The sequence below is a fragment of the Agelaius tricolor genome, unplaced genomic scaffold (assembly GCF_023055355.1).
Source record: "Agelaius tricolor isolate 1412-34295 unplaced genomic scaffold, bAgeTri1.0.p SCAF_34, whole genome shotgun sequence".
Classification (NCBI taxonomy): domain Eukaryota; kingdom Metazoa; phylum Chordata; class Aves; order Passeriformes; family Icteridae; genus Agelaius; species Agelaius tricolor.
In genome coordinates this window covers 1253825-1280644 of record NW_027269294.1, presented here as the reverse complement: position 1 = coordinate 1280644, position 26820 = coordinate 1253825, and the positions used below count along the sequence as shown (strand labels likewise).

The 26820-nt window shown below is 44.0% G+C and overlaps 3 protein-coding genes across 3 annotated transcripts in view; 2 read left to right on the top strand and 1 right to left on the bottom strand.

The window, feature by feature from the left end:
• The window catches only part of NAA15 (N-alpha-acetyltransferase 15, NatA auxiliary subunit), a 36836-nt gene extending 36154 nt beyond the window's left edge, over positions 1 to 682 (bottom strand). The window contains exon 1 of the mRNA XM_071452500.1: positions 328 to 682. Coding sequence (XP_071308601.1) covers positions 328 to 381 — 54 coding nt within the window. The 5' untranslated portion in view covers positions 382 to 682. The remainder of the gene's footprint in view (positions 1 to 327) is intronic.
• Positions 683 to 709: 27 nt separating this feature from the next.
• NDUFC1 (NADH:ubiquinone oxidoreductase subunit C1) lies at positions 710 to 3609 on the top strand. The gene is made up of 4 exons (XM_071452506.1): positions 710 to 1011; positions 1715 to 1818; positions 2661 to 2740; positions 3439 to 3609. Coding segments are annotated over exons 1-4 (246 nt in total). The 5' UTR covers positions 710 to 950; the 3' UTR covers positions 3440 to 3609.
• Positions 3610 to 4545: 936 nt separating this feature from the next.
• Positions 4546 to 26820, top strand: MGARP (mitochondria localized glutamic acid rich protein). Its single transcript, XM_071452505.1, has 6 exons — positions 4546 to 4746; positions 6129 to 6232; positions 7288 to 7390; positions 11504 to 11785; positions 23379 to 23427; positions 25213 to 26820. The coding sequence occupies exons 1-5, from the start codon at positions 4662 to 4664 to the stop codon at positions 23423 to 23425; spliced, it is 621 nt and encodes a 206-aa protein (XP_071308606.1). The 5' UTR covers positions 4546 to 4661; the 3' UTR covers positions 23426 to 23427; positions 25213 to 26820.

Below are 26820 nucleotides of genomic sequence, written 5' to 3'. Positions count from 1 at the left end.
ACCCAGGGTGGGTGTTCGGCAGGACAGCGGCTCTGCGATGAATGAAGCGGCCGCGGGGCATTTCCCGGAGCCCGGGGTGCCTCACTGCGGCCAGCGCCGGGACCCGCCGGGCGAGCGGGCGGACGCGGCGGCCCCGGCGCTGCCCGGCCGGGCGGGACAGGGCGCGGGTGGCGGGCGGCCCTGCCCCGGCCCGCCCCGGCCGGAGGGAGCCGCGGCCGGGGCGGTGGCGCCGGGACTCCGCTCCCCGCCGGCTCGGGCTACGAGCCGGGGCCTCCTCAACCCTCCGCTCCCCGCCGCCGAGCCCGGGCCTCCCGCTCCACCACTCACCAGGATGCGCTTGAAGAGCGCGTTTTCCTTGGGCGGCAGGCTCACGGACGGCATCCTCCCCGCCGCCGGCTCCGGCGCCGCCGAGGGGTTCCGAGGAGGAGACTGAGTGGGCGGGCGGGCGGGCTACGTCCCGTCTCCGCCGCTCGGCCGCGGCCGCCGCGAGCCTCCCCGCTGGAATTCGGCCGCTCCCGCCGCCTGCCGCCCGCGGGCCCGGCCCTTCCCGGTCCTTCCCGGCCCCTCCGGCCGCCGCGCGCGCCGGGCTCCCCGCGCCAGCCCCGGGCGCGCTCACGTGGTCCCGAGCGGCCGCCGAGCCGCCGCCAAAATGGCAGCGCGGCGCTTCCCCAGCCGGGTCACGGCGGCCCCGCGCATGCGCCGCGGCCCCGCGCCGGCCCCGCCCCGCCGATTGTGCGGGCTCCGCCGCGGAGCCGCGGCCGGCCCGGCGTGGTTCCGGAGCGGCGGCGCCACCGCCCGGTGCCGGCGGCGGGCGGGAAAGAGCGGAGAGCCATCTGGCTGCGCAGGGCCCGCCGGGTCTCGCGCGGCGGAGCTCGCCTACCCGGGTGCCGGGGCACGGGCGGGGCGGGGTAGTCCCACCCCCGCGGGCGGAGCCGGGTCCGGTCGACAAGATGGCGGCGGGCCTGAGGGCGGTGAGGCGTTGGGGGCTGGTGGCGGCACCGCCCAGCCTTGGTGAGCGGCGGCGGCAGCGGCGGGAGGAGATCCCCTTCGGGGCGGGCAGGCTGGTGGGCTTTGCCTCGCCCCGGCCCTCTGACCTAGGGCCGCGGGAGCTCTGCTGCCTGGGCAGGCGGGGGCGTCCCCCCAGCCAGTTCGCGTCTGGCGTTAGAGGAAGCTGCGGTGGTAGCTTCTCTCCTTTTACTGTTTTTAATCGAAGCTCATTAGTTATTTTCAAATCGTTTATTTATCTGTTTTAAGTTGGTGTTGCTTGCAGGCCGGGGGGAGGGCTCACCATGTCTCGCCGCGATGGTGGTGCCGGCCTTTCCCTGGCAGGCTGTGCCCGTAGCGCGCTTGGTTAGCGGGGATCGCAGGTGGGGAAGGCTGGGGGCTTTGGGCAGGGGACATTGAGAGGCATCTTTATAGAGCAGGAGAGGCGGGGGGAAATTGTTATTGTGGGTGCGGATCGGGCAAAAAAGCGCTGCTTTCGAGTTGTTGGCAGCCCCCCCGTCCCCTCTGTGGCGGGTCAGGGAGCGTGTGCTGCGGGGATCCTATGAGCGGGTCGGCTCTAGCAGTGTCATGGACACCACTTCATCATTGCGTTCGTCCGGGGTTTATTGTTGTGGTCTGGTTGTGTTCCCTGATTGCACGGATGTCAGTAAGAGCCTGGTAGTTTAACCCTGAGGAATGTTAATGTATTTGTATTCTTGTGCCTTTTTAGCTTTCACTCGTTCTGCATTTGTTGTGAGAAAAGCGAATAATGCCCAGCCGAACTGGCTGGGGGTTGGCTTGGCGTTTGGCACCAGTGCTGCTTTGTGGGCTTTCGTAAGTGTTTTCATTTGGTTTTGTTGAACTTAACTATTCCTTAAAAATCATAATAGTGACACGAATGCAGTGACTGCAAACTACTGAGTTTACTGAGGTAATGGATGGTCATAGCAGGTGTCAAGTATGAAGCATGATTATGTTCATTATTTATGTTTTCCCAGCTTTATGTTGTGCTCTTATTTTAAGAAATAAAAAACTTCTTAAGCTTCTCTCTGTTGCAAACTGAAAACAGCTGCAACAGAATTACTTCTTCAAGCCTGTTGGATTAATGCTTTGGCATTATTTTCCCCATGGTCTTTCCAAAAAGAGAGAGGACTTAGGGATGTGCCCAGATAATGTTGTGTTTATCAGACTACCAATGCATTCTCTTCTCACTTTTCAGCTGGTTAAGGTGGTTTTAGCTAAATTCAGTAGATTAGGACCCCTTTTTCCTGAGCAGAGTGCAGCTGTAAGATCCTCTCTGTTTCAGGGAGCTCACGGACTTGATGGTGTTAAAGCAGGGTGCAGTAGCCCTCAGGAAGAACCGTGCAGGACCACCAGCACTCCCCACGGTGACAGTGTTTTCAGGCTGGGATGGAGTCCCTTCAGGGTTTCCCCCTTTGTTGGGGGTGGTGAATTAATTGGCAGTGGGATCCCCCCGCCCTGTGGTCAAGAGGAAACGTTTGTCCTGTGAGGCCTTGTTCTCACAGCTTTTTCAGTTGTTAATTTAGGTGTGTTGTGTTCTGGACTGTCCCAGTTACGTACTGGTTTGCATGCTGATACCAGGTGTTTGATATTCTGTAATGTCTGGATCCAGCTGTGAATGGTATAGTTGTTTGTCATATTCTGCTCTTTTATAGCTTATCAAGCAGCATAATGAAGATGTCATGGAGTATGAAAGAAGAAAAGCCACAGCACATAAGTGTAAACAATGTTCATAGTAAGTACACACATACCAATGCTTCTGACTTAGCTGAACACAAATTCTGAGCATCTTTGACATCTTTTACGAGTCAAGATACTCAGCTGACTTCTAGTCTTCTTTTTTCCTCAGTACTTTGCATTTTGGATTTTGCTATTCTTTTAAATCATTCCCAGCTTTAAAATGATAAGGTGGCTGATCTGTATTTTCATATATTCACTTGTGTGTGTATTCCCTCTTAGCTTTCCATCTTGAACATGCAAACTCTTCGAAAATAACAGATCTCTTAGAGTGTCTGCAATAAATAAAGGTTGTAAATTGAATGCCTTATAAATGGCTCAGTGGCAAGGAAACAAGAGTGACTAATGATAGCTTCTCTTTTCACCTTGGTTTTCCTTTTAACATGTGTACAGTGGGGTCTGTGCCTGTAGATGTGCACTATAGGGCAAAGTGTGTGTGGTCATTGTCCCTTTCCAGTAAAAGAAACGTAATTTGTATTTCTGCCAGCTAAGAAGTCTTGGGGGATTATGGCCTCAGAGGAATGAATTAACATGATAAAAGTCCTTATACTATAGAAAAACGTGTGGTGCTGTGGTTGTTTTTCCCCACAAACATTCCTCTCCAGATAAAAATGCAGGATGTTATGAGATGTTTCTTGCCACTTTGATCACATCTATTTTTCTTATTGCCAAGAATTTTTTCTTTTCTTTTTTTAGGCTGATGACATGGTCACAAAGAGATGTGCACTACGGAGCCAAGTGTATATGGTTGTTGTCCTATGAATAAATGAGCACAGAAGAAGTATAAAGTTATCTAATTACATGTGTGTTCATACATTTCATGTGCATAATTAAAAATAAATTATCAAGTCTAGAAGAAACCTGAAACTACTTTCTTTACCATTAATATTTCATTCTGCTGGTTGAAGTTGTTTTATGTTTCCATTTCCATTTCATAGTTTATCAGTCTTATTTTCCAAACTGTCTTTGCTGTTCTGGAAGGTATATTGTAAAATTAAACATCAGTTCAGATGAAGCTCAGTAAATATTCCAGAAGTGTAGTCTTGCTCTGCCGTCGTTTTCACTGTTAAATAAGCAAATATAAGAATAGGATCTGTATAAATGCTACAATATGCATTTTCCTGTGAGCCTTTTGGGGACTGGCCATGCCTGAAAGGGGCAGGACTGCACAGCCCATGTCAGTGTTGGGTGTGAGCACTGCCTTTGAACACTTGTGCCTTCTCTCTGTGCATCAAGGTCAGTGAAGGACAAAGGCTGGAAAGAGGCCATCATGGCAGACTGCGATGGCATTAGATGATCATTAGGGAAGCTCTGTACAGAGAAAGGAGGACAAACAGGGCTCCTGCCTAGCAATGTAGCTGGGACAAGGGGAGCTGCGCAGGTTTGACCCGGAGACCCCCCCTTCACTGTGGCAGAGGCCATGGTCCCAGAGCAGCGATTCACTGCCAGCCCCGACCGCCTTTGGCACCGTGCTTAACCCCAGTGCCCTTCGCCGCCGTCAATTTACTTCATTTCTTCTTTGATTTGTTTTTGGGGTTTTTTCTCCTGGAGAAATTCCTTTTTAAGTAAAACAGCAGTTGCTCCCTATCGTCCCTGTCCTTGCTCCGTGCCATCCCTATGATCGCGGGTCATTTGTTGCGGTCGGTACCGAACGCCGCTTGCTTGCCGCGGGGCAGGTGGCTGTGGGCAGCCGCGGCCCCGGCCCATGTGCGCTCCGCTTTCCCCTCCCGCCGCAGCCGGGTCTCCGCTCCGTCCCCGCCGTGCCCGCGGCAGCGCCGGCCGGCAGCGGCGCCCAGGTGCGCGGGGCGGGGCTGCGGCTCGGCCCGCCCCCGGCACCCGAGGCGGGACCGGGCTCCGCCGCCGCATCCCCGCCGCCACGGGCAGCTGAGAGCCGGCTTCGAGCGCTCTGCTCCGCCACCATGTCCCTGTGCAGGGCCGCCTCGCAGGCGCTGGCCGCCCGCCTGAGCAGGGCTCCTGCCGCCGCCAGCCGCCTCCAGCAGCGTGGTACGCGGGGCCGGGGAGCGGGCCCGGGGTGCCGGGACGGGGCGCCCTCCGGGTGGCGGCGGCGCGGGGGATGCGCCCAGGTCGCGGGCGGGGGCGACGCGGGGCCGGGACAGGTGCGGCGGGGGCGGGCGGCAGCCGGGCACGGCTGCTCGGTCACCCGGGGCTCCGGCGCTGCCCTCTGCAGCCCTCCGCCGAGCAGCCGAGCCGGGCCGGGACCCTCCGCCCCATGGCAAAGCGCTGGCCGCTGCTGCCTTCCCTTCCTTATAAAATAGCGGGGTGCACCCCCCCGGTGGGGCAGCCGGAGCGGCGGGGCCGCGGCAGGGAGCGGGAGCAGACCCGGTGCGCCACAACCATGGCTTTTGGCGCATCAGGGGTTGTGTAACCACTGGCAAAAAAACCCTCTGCCAGCCGCGTTGGGCGATGGCAGCTTGCTGATCACTGTCCTATAGCTGCCTGCCCCAGGGCGGAGGGTTAAAGACACACTGCTGCTGAACGAAAATATAAATGTATGCAAATCCATGAGGATGCCCGGCTATTGGAGTCTGAGAATTGTGTCATGAGACAGATGATGCTAAACATAACCTAGCACACGATGGCAATGTTTTGACATTGCGATGGTTTTTGCAGCTGTCAATTGCAATGCTCAGAGCTATTTTATTTTTCATTAGCACTTTTTCAATGAGACATTTCTCATCTGGGATCGAGTCACAAAATTCCGCAGAAAGCATTGTTGACCAAGAGAATTACGTGTGTTTTTCATGGTTCTCTTTTTGAGGTGTACAGATGAATCCAAGACTGTAGTAAGAATCAGTTCATAACAAATGAATGGGTAGCACTGCTGTTACAGTTAATATGTATCGAGTCAGGTGAAAAACTCTGTAGTTCTGCCTCTCTGCTCTGTTGGCCAATTCACGAGGTGAAGGGTATGGATCAAAGTGTCAGCAGTCTGAGAGTGAAAGAACACGAATTCAAATGAAAAAGCTTTTTAAAAGATTCCCTGTTATTGCCCTGAAGAGAGAATTCATTACTTCTGCTGATCATAAGGAATCAGGACTGATAATTACTTTACCTAACTTAGTCAGGAGCTTTTTACATTCCTTCTTTTTTTTTTAAACATTCCTTAGTCTATATAGACTGTGCCCAGTACTGGGAAGCTGATGGTAGACAGCATTGTTCACAGAAAAACACCTCTTAGGAAGAGCTCAGCCATGGAGCACCACACCCTGTGTTACTCAGTCATAGGATACATTAATATGCATCAACATCTGTTTTTATAACCTTTTTCAATCATCCTTTCCCATACAGAGTTCAGGTTCCATAATTGTTTTTTGTGATCGTATTTTAGCAGCACTTTACATCACTTTACCTGATGGTTTTTGTAGCGCCTCCTCGGCAGATGTCATCTGGGAGTGTTCCTGGCTCTTCCAGAGACAGCATGATGATCTATCTCCTTGCTGGTGTTGCTGCTTTTGGTGGTTTATTTTATGTAAGTGTTTGGGGACGGAGCTGTTTGTGCTTTCTGAGCTGGCGTGGTGGAAGGTGTGTGATGGGTTAGAGTATGGTCAAGATGCAAACCATCAAAGAGCGCAGATATCGTAGCTAAGTGCAGCCTAACTTAGAAATCAGCTTAGGAGGATTTAGTGAAGGTGAAAGCCTATTGCTTGCCTGGTTTACTGTTACTCTGAGAAGTAGTGCTGGGTCACTCCTGGTGGAAAGCATGTTTAAAACTATGTGAAATGAACGTGTCCAAAGACTGAGTGAGGCACCTGTCTCTAAGCCCTCGCCTTGTCTTGTCCACCAGAAACATGAGCAGTGTTTCAAAGGGGGCGAGGCAGATGTGAAATAAGCAATCTGCAGCTGCAAGGGGAAGATACGAGCCTTGTTAATTTGGGCACAAAAAAGGAAGATAACAGCATTAGTTACTTCAGGGAAGCGTGTTAAAGTTTTGTAAGCACCTGGTCTTGTTAAGCTTTTCAGTAACCATTCTCCTCCCTGCTTCTAAATGTATGTGATTCTGTGCTTCACATCCCTAAATCCTCCGTTCTATAGCTCACCTCTGTCCCTCTCCCCCAAGATCTGAGATAGTGCCTAGCACACCCCAGAGATGTACATATTCCCCTGTCCCACAAAATAATCCTCTTGAATGGTAAGTAGCTATTTGTTCAAAATATCAAACGCATATGATTGCATTTCTGGATGAATAGCATAGTCTCTTCCTGTCACATTTTTGCCACATTACAAACATAGAAATCTTAATGTAATTATCTTTTAAAATGCTGTTTTCAGTTCCTGAAACCCTGCAGCACTTCAAAAGCTGCATGGTATATTGTATTTGCTTTCTAACAATGGAGAAATATGAAATACATAAAGATATTAGTTTAGCAGATTATTAATTTTTTAAACCTTGCTTTGGATAAATTTTATATACATTTTAAGATGGGCAGTAGCACTTGCTGAAAATCCCTTCTCTCCCTCTTCCCTCTTTGTGTTTGGCTAATTTGTAGGGATGTAGCTGTAAACTCAGGTATAATTCCCTTTCAGGCCTACAGAGTAGTCAGTTCACCCCGCAGCAAGTTTGTTGAAAATACAAATATTCTTCCTGAGAGAGCCGAGGAGCAGAAAAGCAATCCTTGGTCAAGAAAGGGTGAGTTGAGCTGCTTTCTCTTGTTCCCTGGGTACATGAGGATTTGGAACAGATTTCTGTATTGTCTAATCAGGCTTTAGCACTGTCCACGTCCTTGTCTGAACTGTGTGAGTGGGACTGAAGGCAGGGCTGCTTGTACAGTATTGCTCTGTTACAAAGCTGCTGCTGCTGCACGGATTTTGGTCGTGGCCTTAGCGTTCAGGCATTAATCTGGTCTTTGATCCACCTGTGGAGCCTCTTTGAATGGGAAGAGTTGATGTGTGAATACCATTAATTGTATAATGGCTATTTGATTTACTGGAAGCTTAATGAAACTTGACTGAATACATAATGCTGTCAAAATCAATTTTGTTCTTTTGTTTTCAGTGGGGGGAGAAGATAATATCTTTTCTTAGTCAACAGGTTGGCTTCAGGCCACATGCCATCAGGAAATACAGTTCAATAGAGGAAAATAACCTACATTAAAAAATTAGCTTGCATCAATTTTTTGTCCTACAGCTTTGATTTTGTCTTTTCCCATTTGGGGTTAGATGAAATGCAGGCATTACCTAAATGTATAGCAAATCCTTACTTAGCTCTTCATGCTTGAATAATTAGACTGTGTTAGTTCAAATACTTGTAAGGGAATGTTGTCCCTGTCTACATCAATTAGTGTTAATTGATGTTAAGTTCACATTAATGTAAAAGGTAGAACTTTGGCAAGCATGGCCTTGCTAGGAAAACAGTTAGGAAAATTTCTTAAGGATATTTAAATATTTTTTTGGTTGTTATTTAAAAGAATTAAGCATTGAAGCCAGAGCACTTGAAGCTCTTCCTTTCTTTTTTATACTGTTGACTTCTAAGAACTGCTTTAATATATTTGCATGCACACAAAGAATACATTTGATTAAAGTATCAGGAGTTTAAATTTTGTCTTCAGTGTGAGAGCATGGTTTAAATTGTCTGCCTCTATAATTATTCCTTTAGAGGTTGTTAGCCTTGAACTTCTACAACACATGCTTTAGTTTCAGAACATTAAAACTACAGACCTTAAGATTTAAAGTAGTAAAATATCTTAATTTCCAAAAAAAGAAAGCAGTTTAGTTTTAAAACTCAATTGTTAAAATAAATGCTGAGAATTCAGCCACAATTTGCAATCGTTCCTTGTCCCTAAAATAGAAAATGTAATGAGGACCAAAGCAGATCTCTCCAGGGACCTGGTGTCCTGCTGTTCAGGACACAAGTGAGGATTACCCTCATTACGTTCTGACTGCCACAGTGGGAGAATGGGGGAGCATTAAGCACACCTTCCCACATATTCCCAGTGATGTCTCTTTTCTCCTAAGGTGCACTGAGTTTTGGCCCTGGCCTCTCCACATGCTGGAGTGAAATACCCACAGCACTGAGTGCTCAGCAGCTGATCTTGGGTACTCTGCAGACATCCCATCACCTGCTGCTTAATAAGTCACATAAATGTCACAACCAGTGGCAGATGATTGCTGCCTCCCTTTTTACTGATAGTAACAAGTCCAAAATGCTTCTAAGGCCATTCAGTGAATACAGTTGAAACTTGTTTCCTGTATTATTTTCAATATTTGACTTCTGAATAAATGCTCAACCCAGAGTTTTTAGTTGGACTTCTGAGTAGTTCATTCCAATTCACAGTACAAAACCACCGTTGAATCAGCTCCTTTTTTAAACCCTTCTTCATTCCCAGCTGTGTGCACCCAAGAGAACAGAACATAAAGAATGAGCATCAGTTCTGTTCTTACTTTTCCTACGGAATCCTCTGTGTGCATTCTCAAAAGAGTTAACATCCCTCTTCCTGCCCTTTTTTCTCCTGTTCCCTGCAGAGCCATATTTGTGTGTTTATCTTGTCACAGAGTGTTGGAATAGTATTGCTTTTCCCACAAGTGCCATTGCAGTTTCTTTCCCTGTGCATTCTTTAGAGTCAGTCCTTAATACTTTTTACCAGTAAGCATTGCTGATGAGAGCAGTTAAAAATTCTGTTCTCAAAGTATCCTGATACTTTTTTAGGGGCACATTAAATCAAGCTTAAAATAAGCTCTAAAGCAGAGCTGGTAACCCTATGAAGCGATGGATAGAAAAGCAGTATGCCAAGCAGCATGTTCATGGCATATTTGCTGCCTCTGGTGAAAGAACTTCCTAGGTGGAAGAACTTAATGCTAGAGAGCAGCTGATCAGAGATTTCTTTGATAGGATTTTTGTGATTTCTCATGTGGGAGAAAATTCTCCCCTTATGCCCGAACCCAAAATGTCTGTTACAGAGAACTGCACAAAGCAAACATGTCTGTCAAAACAAGAGAAAGAATCATACTAGGGTTCTTTGTTTATTAGAGGGTCGAATTTATTAATATTTAATTAATATTTAATTAATGATAACAGACATTTAGAAAGAGATCTGATAGCAGATTTTCTGTGGCTCGTTTTAACTGAAAGCTACTCTCAAATTAGGGAGGGATTTAAAAAGCCCCTGGAAGAGGCCTGACTCAAAGTAGCAGTAGAAAATCTGGGACATCATTTCAAATGTAAAATGATGTTTGGCTTGCAGGATGTTCTCCTTGCTTATTTAGTGAGTTTTGTCTTCCGTTTGTTGTTTGTGTCCTTTAAGATTGTTCCTGATTTCTTTTTTTTTTAGCTATGACTTTTCTTTTTAACTTGTTGTAAGCTGATTCAATCTTTCTAATCTATACTCTGCTTTCACACTTTCCAGACTTTCTAATGTATGCTCTGCTTTTACACTTTCCAGACACAAGGGAAATCTCTTTGCAAACCTGAGGAAGTTAAATACAAACAAAGGACAATCGTGTACCATTGAGTACATTGCAGCCTACCTTGGGATGACTTTGTACCTTCTATTGTAAAACTCCTTTTGTGTGAGACTTTTAAAGAGCTACCTATGTTTGCAAGGCCAAACCATATTGAGCTTATTACTGAATCTGCTTTGTAGGAGGCAGTTCTGAGATGGAGAAGCTGGCTGCTCTGAGTGAATGCACTCTATATTTGACTGTCCAATAAAGTGTACTGAATGCTGATCTTGGCTGTTAGCCTGTTCTTTGTGTAATGAATTAAGGGGGTTTTTAAAACAATGTTTCCTTAAAGGGACATGGTCAGGTTGCATAATGCAAAGTTTTGATATTTACCGAGCAATGAATGGACTTGTCTTGAAACCTGAGCACCAAATTATAGGCTTTCACTGGCATAGAAATGAAACTGATCTGTTTGGTTTTTAAACAGATACAAAAGAATCAAACAAACTCTGACTATGTCTCTTTAAGCTCTTTTGTTTAAATTCTCACATGGTTTACACTTGGTTACAAATTTATTTCCAGTTCTTTTTTTTTTTTTTTTTTTTGCATGGTGAGTTGGTTCTAGTGGTGAACTTGTGATGAACAGTTGGTGTATAACTTTTCCTTTGTGAACTTGATGTTAGTGCATGTTTGCATGGTGGTTTAGCATCTCTGTTGCTTTGTGCTGTTAGTTTTTCATGACTTGTCTCAGCTGAATTTGAAGTGATGCATGACTGGAAAACACTGTTTTTCAGGTTCTAAGGAGTTGGACCCATAGTGGTGTAAACAAGTCTTTAAAAGGGAGTTGTGAGTTATAAAAAGAAAATAGTCAGTCATAAGTGGTCATATATCTAAAAAAGCGAGCTCTGACCACTGGAAATTAGCAAGTTATTTTCTTACCTATGTAAGACCAAATGTCTTGTTCCCCACGTGGTAATTCCACAGAGCCATGCTCCCTCTGGCACCTGTGTGTGTACCATCACTGGCCCTTCAGCAGAGGGCTTGGAAGCAACACTTGACACTGTCCTTTTTATCCTTCACTGCACCCCCAACACCTGCTTTAAGTTTATTTTCTTACTGCACTGAAACGTGTAATGAAATCAGTAATTAAGAATATGGTTTCCTCATCTTATAAACATAGCTTTTTTATGCCACATTAGACAATATGGGGGATTCATTATTGATCTTTTCGTCAATTCTGATCCCAAATCTTAGCTTTCCACTTCAAATTTAAATGAGGATGATGATGATAAAAAGTATTTGGTGAATTTTTTTGTTGCATGCATGCATTTTACTCTCTTTACTGTATTGAATAAATCCTTAGAAGGTGATGCAGAAGAGGTGGAGGAAGTCACTGGAGCAGAGAAGACCACGGGGGAAGCTGAGGCAGCAGCTGCTGTGGAACCTGCAGCACAGGAGGAGAGTGCTGCACCCACAGCACAGGAGGAGACTGCTGGGGTACCCCCAGGAGCTGGAGGGGAGGATGACTTACTGCCTCCAGAGGAATCCCATGCCATGGAGGAAGCACAGCAGGAAGCTGCTGCTAATTCAGAAGCTGATGCTAATTTGGAACTTGCTGATAATTCAGAAGCTGCTGCAGTTCAAGGTTAATTTATGAATGTAGTTTTTGAGTGTGTGTGTGTTGTGGGTTCTGAATATATCTGGATATGTCTAAAACACAGATCAAACTGAGATTAAAAATATTTTGACTGCTAATCCATGGGCGTTTATCACAGTACCATCAATGGCATTAGCAGATTTGGAATGATTCTCACTTTTTTCTTGGTGACTCCAGTGAGGAATGGATGCATCTTAATTGCCTTTTTAACAAACTTGAGAGATAGTGCAGCACTTCTAGTTGCTGAGTTTTATGCAAGGTCTGTGTATGAATTTGATTTTAATTCAAATGTGATTAGTTCCTGTGCTTGTCTCTGAAACCATCTATTACAAATAACATTTTAAAACAATTCTTAGTCTGATCTGCTGTAATACAGTTTATAGAAAGTAGAAGTGAGTACCTTGGCTGTGATTATTACTGCTTACATATAGAAATATTTATAAGGTAGAAGTTAAAATACCTAGAGCCCTAAAAATTTCCATTTCTATGGAATATGTAGACCACTTCATTTTGAAAGGAAGTAGTCTGTTTTATGTTAAATTTGGTGAATTAGAGCCATTAAGAGATATGTTTAAAAATGTATTACAGCATTTTTTGCTCTAGAGAGCAATTGCAAAATTTCCCTTTAATTTCCTAAGCACTTGCTTGTGTCTGGAGGTGGTTGTGTATTCCTTTGACAGTGCTTATCTATGAATAACTGTCCATTGTTGGATAAGGTAGGATCTTCTGTATGGTAAATACTTCTGCCATTTTATTGAAGAGGCTCTTCCCTGAGAAAGGGCAGCTGGGATCTTCCCTGTGAAACATGGTGTATAAATTGATTAGATATTAGGCATAAAGTATTTCTTGTGAGGGTAGTGAGGCATTGGAACGGTTTCCCAGAGCAGCTGTGGATGCCCCACTGTTGGAAGTGCTCAAGGCCAGGTTGCATGGGGCTCTGAAGAACCTGGTTTAGTGGAAGGTGTCCCTGCCCATGGCAGATGGTTGGAATGAGATTTCATTTAAGGTCCTTTCCAACCCAAATCACTCTGTGGTGATTCTGTGATTAAGTCTGAGGATCTCATTCTGGACATGTTGATGTCATGTACTTTGTGATCACTATTTGATAAGAAGGAATATGCCTTGTAATTGTTAGTTCCTGCTGGTATTTCCTGCAAGTGGAGCAGCTCTTTAGAAATTACTGATTTCTAAGACCTAGTCCAGATTTGTGTTATGCTGGAAGTTGTTAGGGAGCCTGAGGGTCATCCCAGGTGCCTCCTACCAAACCTTGCTGCTGTGGTTTTTCTGGGCTGGGTGGTAAAGCCAGCAGAAACAAAGCTTTGGGATGTAAAATGGTCAAGAAGTTGAAGCCAAGGGGCGCTCTCCTTGCCTGATCTCTTGGGTGCTCCTGGGATGTTAGAGCTTACTCCTGAGCCCAGCTGTCCTGTGCCATGGAGCCCAGTGCCCATGGCTGTGAGCAGCTGCTGGTGACGGGTGTGACCAGGTGGTGACCCTGGGGCCCTCCCCGTGGCTCACACGAGGTGACCCCCGTGTGACCCAGGTCCTGGCCCGGGAGGCTGGACAGGCTCAGCACTCCCTGCTCCCTGGCCCAGCTCCCCTGGCCCTGCTCCTGCCTGCAGGAGAGCAGCAGCGGCCCAGGGCAGCTCTTCCTGAGCTCCTGCCCATGGAAGGGAGGCCACCAGCAGCACATGGCCTGACACACCGGCCCAAACCAGCGTCCCTTTCCTCTAAGCTGCATTAGAACAAGGTTCCATTGGCATCATGCTCACAACAAGGTGAGGGTTTGTTTCAAAAGGTCTCTGCTTTCTCTCTGCCACTCAGTTCAGTGTCTACTTGCAGCCAACAGCTATTGGGCTTAAAAAAATTCTAATGAAAATCCTTCTGGATGTAACTTTCAGTTTTGGACTTAACCATCTTTATCATTCATGTTATCTCCATTTAGAGGGAAAAAGTAGCATAGCTCTACTTGTACTGAGGTAGAGAAGATTTTTCTTTCAGAACTTTGGAAAAAAAGTATATATTTAAGTAACTTTAACTAGTTTTGTTGGCAACTTGGTGTTACTTCTACAGATGAAGGTGTAAGTATTTTTATTGTTACCAGTGAACCTCTGCTTTTTCAAATGCCTTTGTTTCTTCTAATCTATAAAGCTTTTAATCCATAAAGCTTTCTCTAATGTTTGGAGGTGCAAGCTGTGAAGGGATGCTTGTCTCCAGCTCCTGTATACAGAACATGTAAATGTGTTATTTTACATGGATGTGCAGAAAACCCCCCACCTAAACCAAAACAGATACCAAACAAACAAACAAACAAACAAACAAAAAACCAACCCAACCTTGGAGGCGGATGCTTAATACTGAATCAGGATCATTTCCATTTCAGACAGCTAACAATGGTACCTGCCCGGAATGTTCTCCTTGCCTCAAGTTAAGCAATTTACAATCCACAATTCCAATCTGGAGTTCTGTGAAATACTGTTACCAGAAAAAGTACTGAACTATGTTACTCTGTTCCCGAGGTTTTAACTTCCTCTAATTCTCTCTACCTTTTTATTGCTTGAGCTGTCGTTCTTGGTTACTGGTTAAATTCCTGTTGTTCTCCTTTCACAGTGTAGTCTGTGTGTGGGACCATAAATTAAATTTTTCTTCAGACAATCCGAATGCTGTAAAATTCACTGATTGGCCAAGTGCTATTTGGATTAGGGATCTGTGACTTCTGGTGTTTGGGTTGCCACCATAAATTCTTCTCCAACTCTGGTATTGAGGCTTGAGGTTTTGGCATTATCAACTGAAATAAGAGAAGCAATTAGCCCCAAACTGTGCTTTTCCAGATTTCTTCCTGACTTCTCTAACAGGTTTTTTTTTTTTATTCTTTAAAGTATTGCAGGGCACGGTCTGTGTTTGTTATTCCCAAGGCCATTTGAGTGAGTGCCTGGGTCTGGGAGGATTAGTGTGTGAATGTGCCAGTGTTTTCCATGCTGAGCTCCAAACACACTGCCATGGCAGCTGTCTGCAGCCTAGAGAAACAACTGGAGGCTGCTCTGCACAGGAGCTGCTGCTCTCAGGACAGGACTTGTGCTGAGCCCATCATACAGTGATGCCAAGCACACAAAAGCACCTGATACAGTCAGTGCTCCCAAATTCTGGGTGTGCTGACACTGTTAGTACTTAGAAAATTACTGAGGAGTCCTCAGGGTGGTCTGCAATTGCTCATAATTATTCAGAGGCTTTCAGAATGATGTTGCTCAGTAGAACAGGCACACCATTCTAGGCATCTGTTTGTGTGAGGTGGAGGAATGAGGACTTTTTACTGATTGTGATTGGCTGATCTAACTAAATTAGGACCTAAGAAGTTGAATTATGTAAATATTATCATATGGGGGAAGCATCTGTATCTGGAACATGTGTTGGGTAGTTCTGTTTGACATTCATCGCTTTCTTTTATCTGTCTCTTGGGCTGCTGCACTTACCTGATTGCCATCCATTGGCCACTAGTCTCTTCTTCTTCCTCCTGATTTTCCTTCATAAAACTGAGTTTTAGATGAGTCATCATAACATAACTGGAAAATCTCTGTTGGAAGAAAGTGAGCAATATTTAGGAAAAAAATTCTGTAAAAGCTGTGAACATTGAAGAGCTCACAAGAGTTCAGAGTTGAAGACCCCAGCCGGTCCATGGAGAGTCTGTTCAGTTTTGATCAGCTTAGCCAAAAAGAATCTTACAGTGTGCACTGGGCTGGGGAGGAAGATTTTGGTAAAATGGAAAAACCCCTGGAAGTTCCCAGCTGAGTGCAAACAAATAAGTGGGAGAGAAGTGCCTAAAATAACTGTCTTCCTATTTGTCTGTTCTAGAACAAGGGGGCAAGTGGCTTCTCAAAAATGGTGGAAGGACATGCAGTGAATAATAATGCCCAAATGAATGTCACTGTTAATGAGAAAATAGATGTACTGCTTTTACTAGTATTCATAGCTCATTGTCAAGACTTAAAAAAACCCTTAAAATAACTTTATGTATTTAAATTGCAAAGCAACAACTCACTTTTTACAACAAAATCTGTTAGCATTTAATGTACTGTACATAGTATCACCTGTGTTTGAAATTTTCCTGTAAATACAACAATCACAGGAATACTGCTGGTCTCCTCATTTAGAGAAAAGATGGCAACAGGGACCCCTTGCTGTTTTCCCATGGTGGCAGTTCAAACCAGAATGGCAACGATGGGGATTTTGAAGTTAATTTTTGGGCAATGTTTCCTGTAGCAGAGAAAAACATCCTTTGCGAACAACAACTTTGCTCCTTTAAAAATTGTGGATAAAGTGGATAAAACTTGGTGCATTACTTTGTATGAGCAATGTTCAAGAAAATGTCTTGATTAGAAGTGTTTTTAGAATTCCCAAAGGATTTAATACATCAAATTATTGGGGTGTTTTTCATACACACGGTGCATATTAACTTATGCTAGTTTTCCTTGTGATCCATTCCCATCAGTAACTAAAGATTGTTCAGTGTTTAAAACAAACAAACAAACAAGCAATGTGAGTTGCTTCTCATTGCTACAGTTCCATGCTACAGAATATAAATCAATATTCCTGAAATTTGTGAGGTATTATAAACTATTCTGGATTAATGTGACACGCACTGTTATGCTTTTATTGTGACCATAATAGGCATCTCGGAATCTTTTTCTAATCATCGACTGCAGAGTAAACTCTCCTCAAGGGAATCTTCTGGTCATTAGTAGGAACTAATGAGGCTTTTCTTGGGAACTGATGACCTACATCAGACACAAACAACCTGAGATGTGCTTGGCTCATTGAACACGTTTCTCTTTCTCTATGGAGTGGTGACAATTTTTATTCTTCACAATGGGCTTCATAATGCCATGGTTTAGGCCCTCAGCTGGACCTCGTGATCTTTATCTGGATTGCTTGGGATGGTTTGCAAAAAGGAGAATATGTCATATTTGTGTGGTGGCAGGTTTATTAGACAGCCCAGCTTTCCTTTGCTCATCAGTTTCCCAAAGACCTTGGGCTCTGAGCCTTTGGTTTGTGTTCATCCTGTGCAATAGCTGGAATGCCACAGGGACTAAACTCCTGATGCCCATGGGCTGCCATCACCACCTCAGGATTTGGAACAATTTACCTTTCCATTTCCCCTCAGGCTGATGGAACCAAAATACGTGGAGTTCCTCTTAAAGGGAATGACAGCTTCTTGCTGCTACTGCTGTGCTCTCCCCTGGATTAGATCTGAGTGAGCCAGGTACCCCTGCTTCCTGTGCTCTGTTTTGCAGGTCTTCTCAAATTCTTGAATTACTTTTCCAACGTGACAGAATTTGACTCTTTAAAAGTCAATTCTACTTCACTGCCAGTTTTCCATTAGCAGGTCTTTAAACTATTAAAATGAACCAGGAATATTCTGCTCTGCTTATCTTAACATTTCAGGGGGCATCCTGAGACCTTCAATGTACCTAACTGAGGAAGCTTTCTCTAAACAGAAGCATCACATTCTAATGTAAGATGGTCCCTAAAAGACTGTAAATTAAATACTGTTTCTAATTTCACAATTAAAGTTGACTTTCCCCCTTCTCCCTGCCCACCTTTGGAATTAGTGTGTGACACTGGATATGTTGCAGGCAGCTTGAGTTATCAAAGCCTTGTTTTGCACTCCAGCTTTGGTTTGCGTGTTCCAGGTGGATTCCATTTGTATGATGCTGGCTAACTTGTGTTATTTTAGCATTATAAAACCAAATTGTTCTGCAAAGAGTATTTTTAAAGTAATTGAACCTGGTGTTTGGCATTACAGGTACCAGCCTCATCTTGACTGCCTAGAAAAAAAAATTGATCATATGAAGGATACTGCTTCAAGTAAAGTAATTCACTCAGAAAGGTGTATTTTTAAATATCTTTAAAAATTGCAGGATACCAGTGCCTGTTTAATTTGTTGTTGTTGTTGTTTCTAAATGGAAAGATCACTTTTAAATTAATCAAAGAATTAGGATTAGAATCAAAATATGTTAGCTTTAAATGGGTTGGTAAGGAAATGCAAAACTGAGGGAAGAAATACAGGCTGAACTCCTGAGCAGGCTGGGTTATCTTGTATAACCTCGTTATAAAACTTCTGTCCTGCTGGAAGGAATCCCCACCTCTCCCCAGGCAAGGAAAAGACTGAATACAGCTTTCATTTTAAAATCTGGAACAGCTATCTTCTTATTCTCTATTGTAAATCAGGAAAACGTACTTAGAAAACCACTTAAAAATGCAAGGTAGAAGTTTAAGATCCAGTAAGATTAAAAAAATAATATACAAATCAGTTTCTATCTCTTCCTTGTTTCAAGGTCATCTTATACCATGTTTTCTGCTAGATTGTAGGACATGACTGCCATTGTAAGCTGGCCAAATTTTGCACTAGGGCTTTACACCCCAGACAGAACTCCAGGCTGTTTCTGCATGGAAACTGCCCCAGGAAAGCTGGAAAGCTTGGTTTAAAAGCTTGAAGGCTTTTGGGGAAGAGGCTGTGCGAGCAGTAGGATCTGGGCTCTGGAAGCCAATGCACTTGCCTGGGGTTTCCTTTATTATTAGCAGGAGAAAGTCAGCCTGGGCATGCTATTTTTTATTATCAGCTGCAGCAGGGATGAGTCAGTCACACAGGGCACACAAGTCCCTGCTTATCTTGTCACTCTGTTCTGCTGAGCTCACAAATATTCACACAGTTCAAAGTGACCATCATGAGCATGCAGAATCCCTCTGCATTTGGGCTGTTTTCTGCTCTAACTGCACAGAAGTGTATAGCTCTGCACTCACTCTCAGGGCTGCAAGTTCAGTGCTTGTAGAAATCGTCCTTAAAGACTGCAGGAATTACTGCTTTACAGAGGAGGCAGGTTTTGGTGGGTTTTTTTTCACTGAAATGATAGGGGTAGTTTTCTAAAAGTGACATTTCTAGGTGAAATGTTGGATATTGTGCTAATAAGCTACTGGAGCTTCCTAAATCTGATGCCTTATTTAAAAAAAAAAAAACAAACCCACAAGACCCCAAAAAAAACCCAATTAAATGCAAGCTTTCAGAACAAATCCACAATTTTCTTTTGTCTGTAAAATCAATTTCCTGTTCTGTATTTGTTCAACTCAAGCCAGATTTGTTTCCAGCACACAAGTGGTTTGATATTGCGTTTGGTGGATGTGTAATGTTGCCCAGCCACGTTCTGTTCTGCAGGTGCAATTTGGGAGGCTGCATTTCTTCTCCAAATGGTTATCCCCTAAAGCAGAGGAGCTAAGGGCTGCCTGGGAGTGCCTGCAGCCCCCCTGGGCAGGAGCAGGACATGTTTGGGTTGGGATTCCCTGTGAGACATCAGCAGTGGGCACTGCACAGATGTTCTGCACTACTGGTTGGGCAGTGTGTGTATGTTGTGGCTCTGCCTAACCTTGGGCATGCTTGCCCTCAGAATCCCTGCTGTGTCCAAATCCTGAGTGCTTTGGCACCAGCTGTTGATGCAACATGCACAGTCCCGTGGCTACAGTTAGCAAATGTGATCACTTTGATTCCTCTGAGGCTTTCGGTTCTTTTATATTGCCTTTTGTTGAAATCACAGCCAAGTTAAGGTCCTAATTCAGACCTGGAAGAGAAAAAAAATAAACTTTCAGAAAGAAAAAAAATATACACAGAGGGTGAGGTTTTTTGCTGCCAATATAACACTTTGTATGAAACTGTGAAGTAATCCTTCTGTACAGGGTAGAGTAATATTCTGTGTATTCTGTAGAGTAATAGACCCTGCTAGGATGGGGGGAATCACAGCACACCAAACGAAGCAGGAAAATTGTGAAGCCATTTCACTCCAGAGCTTTTGATGGAGGATATGTGTGTGCAGGGGCAAGTTTCCCCCAGAGAATTAAGAAGGAGCCCAGTGAGCCCCACTTTTGTGGATATGAAGGGAAACAAAATAATTTTTTGGCAGGCTTTAAATTGTATGGGTCAGGATGGAATTATCCCTTGACTGAGATCTATTTGGCAGGAATGCTGCAAGTGGGTGTTTTGGTAAAGATGTCAAGGAGCTGGAGTGGTATTGTTCTATAAGGATAATACAGCAGCTGGGCATTCAGTGGAAAGCATAACATTAAACACCATGTGTCCTCATTGCAGAGAAGCAGTTGCACAATTCAGATTGTTTTGTTCACTTACAGCCTGTGGAAATTGTAAGAAATCTGGCATAAACAGACAAAATGGGTCATAATCATCACTGCATGAAAAAATGCAGGGACTCCAGGTTTTCAAACTAATCATCATTCAGGAAACAACACAGAACCAAGTGAAGATGCTGTAACTCCTCTGCAAATATTTTGAAAAAATAAAGAAGCTTAATATTTTAGTATTTGAACTAACAAAAGTTAGGAGTGATTTTAGTTATATCCGTTATTTGCTGCAGAGTTCATGAAAGGCTTATTAACAATGATTTAACAGACAGAAAATCCTTCATCCAAGGATTATGGAAAATGAGTCACCATTGTACCAGGCAGAGATTAAAGTATCTTGTATGAAATAGGGTGTTACTGCAGGATTTTACATGGAGCAATTGCAAGAGATTAAACTGGATTGAAAAAATATGAAATGCATGCAGATTAAAAAACAAAAGATAGAGGGTGTGAATAGCACTGGGAAACAGGGAAACACAAAGGAGAAATGCCCTATTTTGTCACACTTTGTGCCACCAGCTCATCAGTGAGGCCTCGGGCGGTTTGTCTGATGTTCCTCGTGCAGAAGGACCCTGCGGGACAGCCCCACATCTGAGATGGGCAGGGGGTTCATTCTCAGCCTGCCGGGGCGTCGTTCATCTGGCTTTGCCCTGGGATGGCAGCAGTTCCCTTGGACAGAGAAAGATGTGCTGGCCTTGGGATGGGACGCAGAGCGTTTGTTCCAGGACGTGTCCAAGGCACCCAGAAACAGGCCGAGATTGGTGCTGGTGTCAGGTGAACGCTCAGGGCAGCCATCGGGAGGCCAGAGACTGCTCCCTAATCCAAAACACTAGAGGACACTCGGACAGTATGCAGTATGGCAAAGAGCAAAGATGATCTTCACCAGGCAGGCTGAGACTTTGCTGGAGACAAGGCCTGAAGGAGAGGGACCCAGTGCGAGCTGCCGTGAGCGTGGACATGGCACCAGCAGCTGCTGCCACCGTTCTCCCCCTAAACACCTGTGGCACCTGGAAGGGGGCTCCAGTCACACTGCTCAAGGAACAAAGTGCTCAAAGGCACTCCAGTACAAGATGTGTGCCCTAACCGAGGGCAATTCTGTGCATGAACATACTGCACCCATTCTACAGACAAACACAGGTATCCAAAATGCAATGCCTGCCACAAGACCCTTTGTGTTTCAGGCAGTGACAGCTACTCCACAGAGACATGGATGAACACCTTGGGAGGAATCCACATTTTTTGCATTAGATTGCCTTTCTGATTGCCATAAAGAATAATTCAGACCAGAGACAATTTTTTCAGTACAAGTGGTTAATGTTTGGTTTTAAGGCAGGTATTCATGTAGAAGACAAATAAACACAATTCCCATCCAAAGGAAATGAGGTTTTATTAAAAAGCAGAAAAGACCATGGTGCTCCCTCTAGTTGCCTACTGATCTACTCTTCTTAGTGCAAAAGAAATTAGAATACTCACAAGGAAAAAAAAATAAATACTATCAGCCAGAGAAAGAACTTTTGGTAATATAAGCTGAATGTTTGATGTTACAAACTGAAACCCAGAAGCTTGTTACCATAGTGAATATATGGCATTACATCAAGTATTGCTTGCTGTAAAATATCCAAAGTTCCACATTTCAAATGTACTATTTCTATTGCATGGCTTTTCCCTATAAAGGCAAAAGTGCCAATTCCTGAGCCTTTCTTTTCCTGTTGCTTCTTCAAAATCCAGAAAGCATTCTGAAAAGTAAAGTGAAATAATTGATGTTCAGAATATACTGTATTGAACTAGCTGTAAGGTGATATTTGGGGGAATATATGGGATGCTAGCTCTATAAAACTCCTAAAGAAGCTGTTTAATGGACATGTAGCTTGGTGTAGGATGAAACAAGACAGAGACAAACCTCTGACGGAGCAGTTAAAGCGTGTGATGATGGAGATCTCTGACAGGAAGAAGAACAGGACACGAGAGAATTTACTCCAGTAAAATTTAACATGCAGCTGCTGGGTGATGGGTTCTCTCTATAGAGACTGCCTACTAGTAAATATTACCTGTTAGAGGCTTTTTATAGAGACAGACTGCTTTCTGCTTCAAGGAGTATTGGAAAATGGCCAGTTGGCCACTGCAGCCTGAATTGCAGCCTGAATCTTCAGCCTGATGCTAGAATATTTTTACATTAAAACTACCCATGATGTGTTTCCAAGGGTATCTGGAGTGTAGATGTAATGTCCTATGAATTAGACAGAAATCAGAAAACAAAGCAACAGTATCTACAAGAGATAATTTATACATTAGAGAATATTTGCCTATGTCTATATACATGAAAAGAGTTCCAGTTTATAGGTTTCTGCTCCAGGGCTGGAAAGAGGCAGACTTTCCCTGGAATTCCAAAGTTTTATTTGCATGACAAAATTTAATCATCTGCTAGATCCTGTTGTGTTCAGCCACTTCAAGCATATATGCTGGGCAGGTACTTCATGCTTTGTGAGCCTTGGTTGCTCACCCTCATTTACGATTGTGAATGGAAAGAGAAGACAAGGATCTTTTAAGTAGAGTCTTGGGTGTTGCACCTTCTTCTGCCCACGAGGAAAACTTAATGACAAGGAAGGAGTAGCCCCAGCAGCCCCAGAGCTTTCTGGTACACACTCAGAGAGCCAGGACAAGGATGCTGAGGAGCTGTGGTGAGCCTCAGGGGGTGCCAGAGTCCAGCTGGCTCTGAAGTGTTGGTGTCTGAAGTGCTGGCAGCTGTGTGCACTGAAGCAGCTGCAAGAGCATGCAGAACTCGAGTGATGCTGTGTGGCTGCCCGTGATGGCTGTGTTGGGCATCACAGCCTTAGCAGAAAATCCAGTTTTCAAATTATCTGTGGTGCAGTAGAAGTAGGTTGCTAAATTTGGTCGTGGCAGTGTGGTGAGCTCAGCGCCCTGCTCAGTGAGTGGCTGGATGTGAACTTCATCAAGAACAAAAAATTCCCCTTGTGCTGCATATAACACATTTTATCAACATCTGTCTTGATTTGAAAGACAGAATTTTCCTAAATGGCATCGGTGTAAAGAAAAATATAGTGCATGTGGTATGGATAAAGCTTGCAGTGCTTTGATGCAACTATAAACAATCTGTTATTGCTTTTGAAGCTGAATGATGTAATTGAATGCAAAGAAAAATGTGTGTTAGAATCATCACTGTTGAGATTTTAAGCAGGAGTTTAGAAGGTCTGGCCTCTAAACTCTTTTAAAATTAGAATTAAAAAGATAAAAAGAAAAATGCCTGCATACCTAATATAGCTTTGTAAATTCTACCCCTTTAGTCCAAGGATATTTTGGACTAAGGGAACCAACTCAGTTGACTATTTGCCATTGAAGAAATAATTTCCAGTGTTTCTCATGGGTGTTCTGTCTCCATTTGCAGTTTCTGAGGAAGAGAAGACAGCTGAAGAAGTTGCTGAAGAGCCCTAAAGGTACACAGTACAGTTGCAGCATGTGGTTTTCTGCTCTTCACCTATCTTTTGTTCTAACTTAGTGCCAGTTGCAGGATGTGGTAAATGGACATGCACTGTTTTGGTGAATTTGTATTTCTGCTCTCAACAAAAAATAACTTTATTGAAGTATTTCTTATTTTTTGGGAACCACTGCCGGCATCTTCAAGGGGCTAGGGAGCAAACCCTATATAAATTGTCACAGTGTGTGTTTATTTACAGCTTTATCTTAGTCCCATGCAAACTGGATAAAGACCTGAGAGTTGTAGCTTTCTTCCAAGCAAAAAGCATCCTTTGGATATTTGGTTTAAATTATGTGTGGCTACTGGACTTCTGGATTATTGTTCTATACAATAAAGCAATAGCCCCCTGGACTGTTTTATTTTAAATAAATTTTTTCATTATTAGTCTCTCTGCACTTGCAATTTGTGCTAATGAAAAATTCTAAATATTCTTTCTATTTTGCTAGTGTCTTTCTCATGTGGCTTTATTTATTATTTTATTGTCAGAAAAGTTGCAAGCGTGTGCCTCTCAATGTTTTTATTTTTGCTCAAATTGAAAGCTAAGAGTACCTGAGGGTACCACATCAGAAAACCAAATAACCAAGAAATTCTTTCTACTCTGGAACACATAAATGCTGTGGTAAAGAGAAGGCAATTGAGTTAGGTATCTTTGTTTTTCCTTGTAAACATCTGACAAACCCTACAAATTGTTGCTCTTCCAGATTTTGATTTAGACAACAAATACCATCTATAGCCAACTCAATTAATGAAGGCTGAGACGGTAACTGAAAAGGGTGGGGGTGGCAGGGAAGGCAAGCTGTAGGAAACATCTCTGATGTAACAAATTGAAAATAGATGAAAAAATAGATTAATCTCCTACTAGTGTACAGGTTCACTCAATTCTGCTTAAACTGCTTGGACTCCTTTTGACAAAAAGATTACTTTTTATGCGTATAGCAACACAAGTTTACAAAAGGGCCTCTCACTGAGTTTCAATTTGATCTTGTTGGCAGGGGGAAAATGATTGATGAAATATTTTACTATTTGATGCTGGAAGATTACTGGTCATTTGACCAGTTTGCAAGTCTCAAACCACACTGCATTCCTAGTCAGGAAATAATTTTATGGGGTTTTTGGTTTGTTTTTTTTTTTGGGGGGGGTTTTTTTTGGTGTTTTGATTGTAAACACTTTGGAGTATGAAGCTCAACTCTGACTTTGCATTAAAACACATCGTACTTTTTAATGAATTCAAGGCAAAGAAAATGAAATTAAAAGAATGTTGACATGAGAATCAAATCACTATCTAGTGAAAAAAAACGACTTTGAAAAAAAACCAACTGATTATTTGGTGAAGGGATAGAGGGAGTAGTAGTGGATTGCATCCTCAGATAAAGCCCTAAACTGATGCTCAGAGCATGCCTGAGTAAAGATGTTCAGCCATTCTACTGAGTGTGGCTATTGGGCCCCTATTGATGCTGCTGTGGAACTACTTGTGTCAGTAATCTCAGCACATACAACTGGTTTACCTTGGGCTTAAATTCAAGCCTGTAACAATTTGTAGAAGTCCAGCATGCAGGGGAATTCACTTATGCCTGAGCAATGTGGATGAACGTGAACTCTGTACTCCATTAACTGTAACCTGCAGTCAAATTCACAGTGTGCTTTGAATGTTTGCAAAGAAAATCACCTGCTGAATGGTGTCTGTTGCTAAACACCATTTACTGTTCTTTCCTCTAAATCAGATTTTTTTTTTCTTTTTCCCCAGTAAACAGTGTGGACGCCTTTGGAAAGTTTAATGCAAATATTTGTGGCAATCGACCAGCTGATTCCTGTGTGAAACCTCTTACTCTTCCTTGAAGGCATAAAAGAAACTGTGCAGTTTGTCCTGGCACACATTGGTCATTGTGGCCACTATTCAGGGCTGCAAGAGGTGCATTGTGCTGCCTAGAGAAACGCTTCTGTGACTGACACCTCTGCTGTAGAGAGTAGCATCCAGCCAAGCCACTCAGCATGTCCTAAACACATGTGCTAAGAGAAGCAGTGTGATGCCAGATGAACTCCCTCTGTGTCATTGTCCTCCTGATGTGTACATTGATTTCTTACTTTTGGTCCAAACTGTTGTGCATAGTTATACGTTTGTAACATTCCGTGCTAAAATGCAAGCAAAAGGTTTTAAAATCAAGCCAAAATATTATAAAAGTACCTGTTAGCATTTTAAAATTAGATCACAGGGAAAATAACAACGTGTTTGCTCCTGAGTTTTGATTTGTGATTGTAAGCATAGGACATCTGGCTGCACATGACCTAATTTTCCCCCTGCATAAACATTCCAGATGCTCCCATTCCTTGCACAGTAACATCCAGGAGTAAACACTTTAAGGCTCCTGCTTTGGGAAGAAAACCTGTTTGCAAGCAGTAGCTGTAGGTACTTGATAGCCTGGCAATCAAAATAGCACTGATGGGCATTGTCATGATGTATCAAAGTGGTGGCTGTCTCCTGCCTTGGGTGTGCTGGCTCTGCTCCTCCCACATCTCATGCAGCTTGCTGTGGTCTCTCTGTGCTGCCCTGTCTTGGCAGTGGCACGTAGTGGCAGTGTAACAACATAAAAGTTTGCTATAAACCTTCCAGCTGGCACAAACCACCAGCCCCTTAGGCCATGGCACAGCCTGTCTGCCTGTCTCTAAGCACTTGCACGCAGAGAGCAAAATCCCTGCGAAGGGCCATGCAGCAGGTGCTCAAATGGACAGGCATTCTTAGGGACTAAGAAAGAACCAAATAGCTAAATAACCTTGTTTTCTCAGCATTTGCTTCATTAAAAAATACAATTATTATGAATAGCAGGTGTGGATGCCACTGTGCTCCCAGCCCTCCACCGTGCTACGTGCATGAGTGTGCATCTGAGAGCCCATTGCAGCCATCACAGAACGGCAATGGCTCTAAACCACAGCCAAATAAGGTATATTAGGTACTATTTGTATAGAAAGCGTGTTTCATAAGGCCTGTCTGACTCTTCTCTTCAAGTACAAGTTTGGAAAGTGTTGAAAGAGAAACAACAGCATCCTCCTACACATGGCACAAAGCAACCCGTGCTCCTTCCCCCACCATAAAGCAAATTACAGTAGTGTTCCACCAAAGATATAGCCTGTTCCTCCTGGACCTGCTTAGGGATAACTGGAATAATGCAGAGGCAAAAGCAGGCTCCCGAGCTTCAAGGAGACAAACGACAGCCTTCTGCTTAAAGGGTAAAGCCTCTGTGATTGAAAGCAATCTCTGTAGACCAAGCTGCTGGAATAAAAATCTTAGACTGATATTTTGTTGGACAAGAGTCTCTATTTGTCTTGTAGATTAAAAATGCTGTGATGGATGTATGCA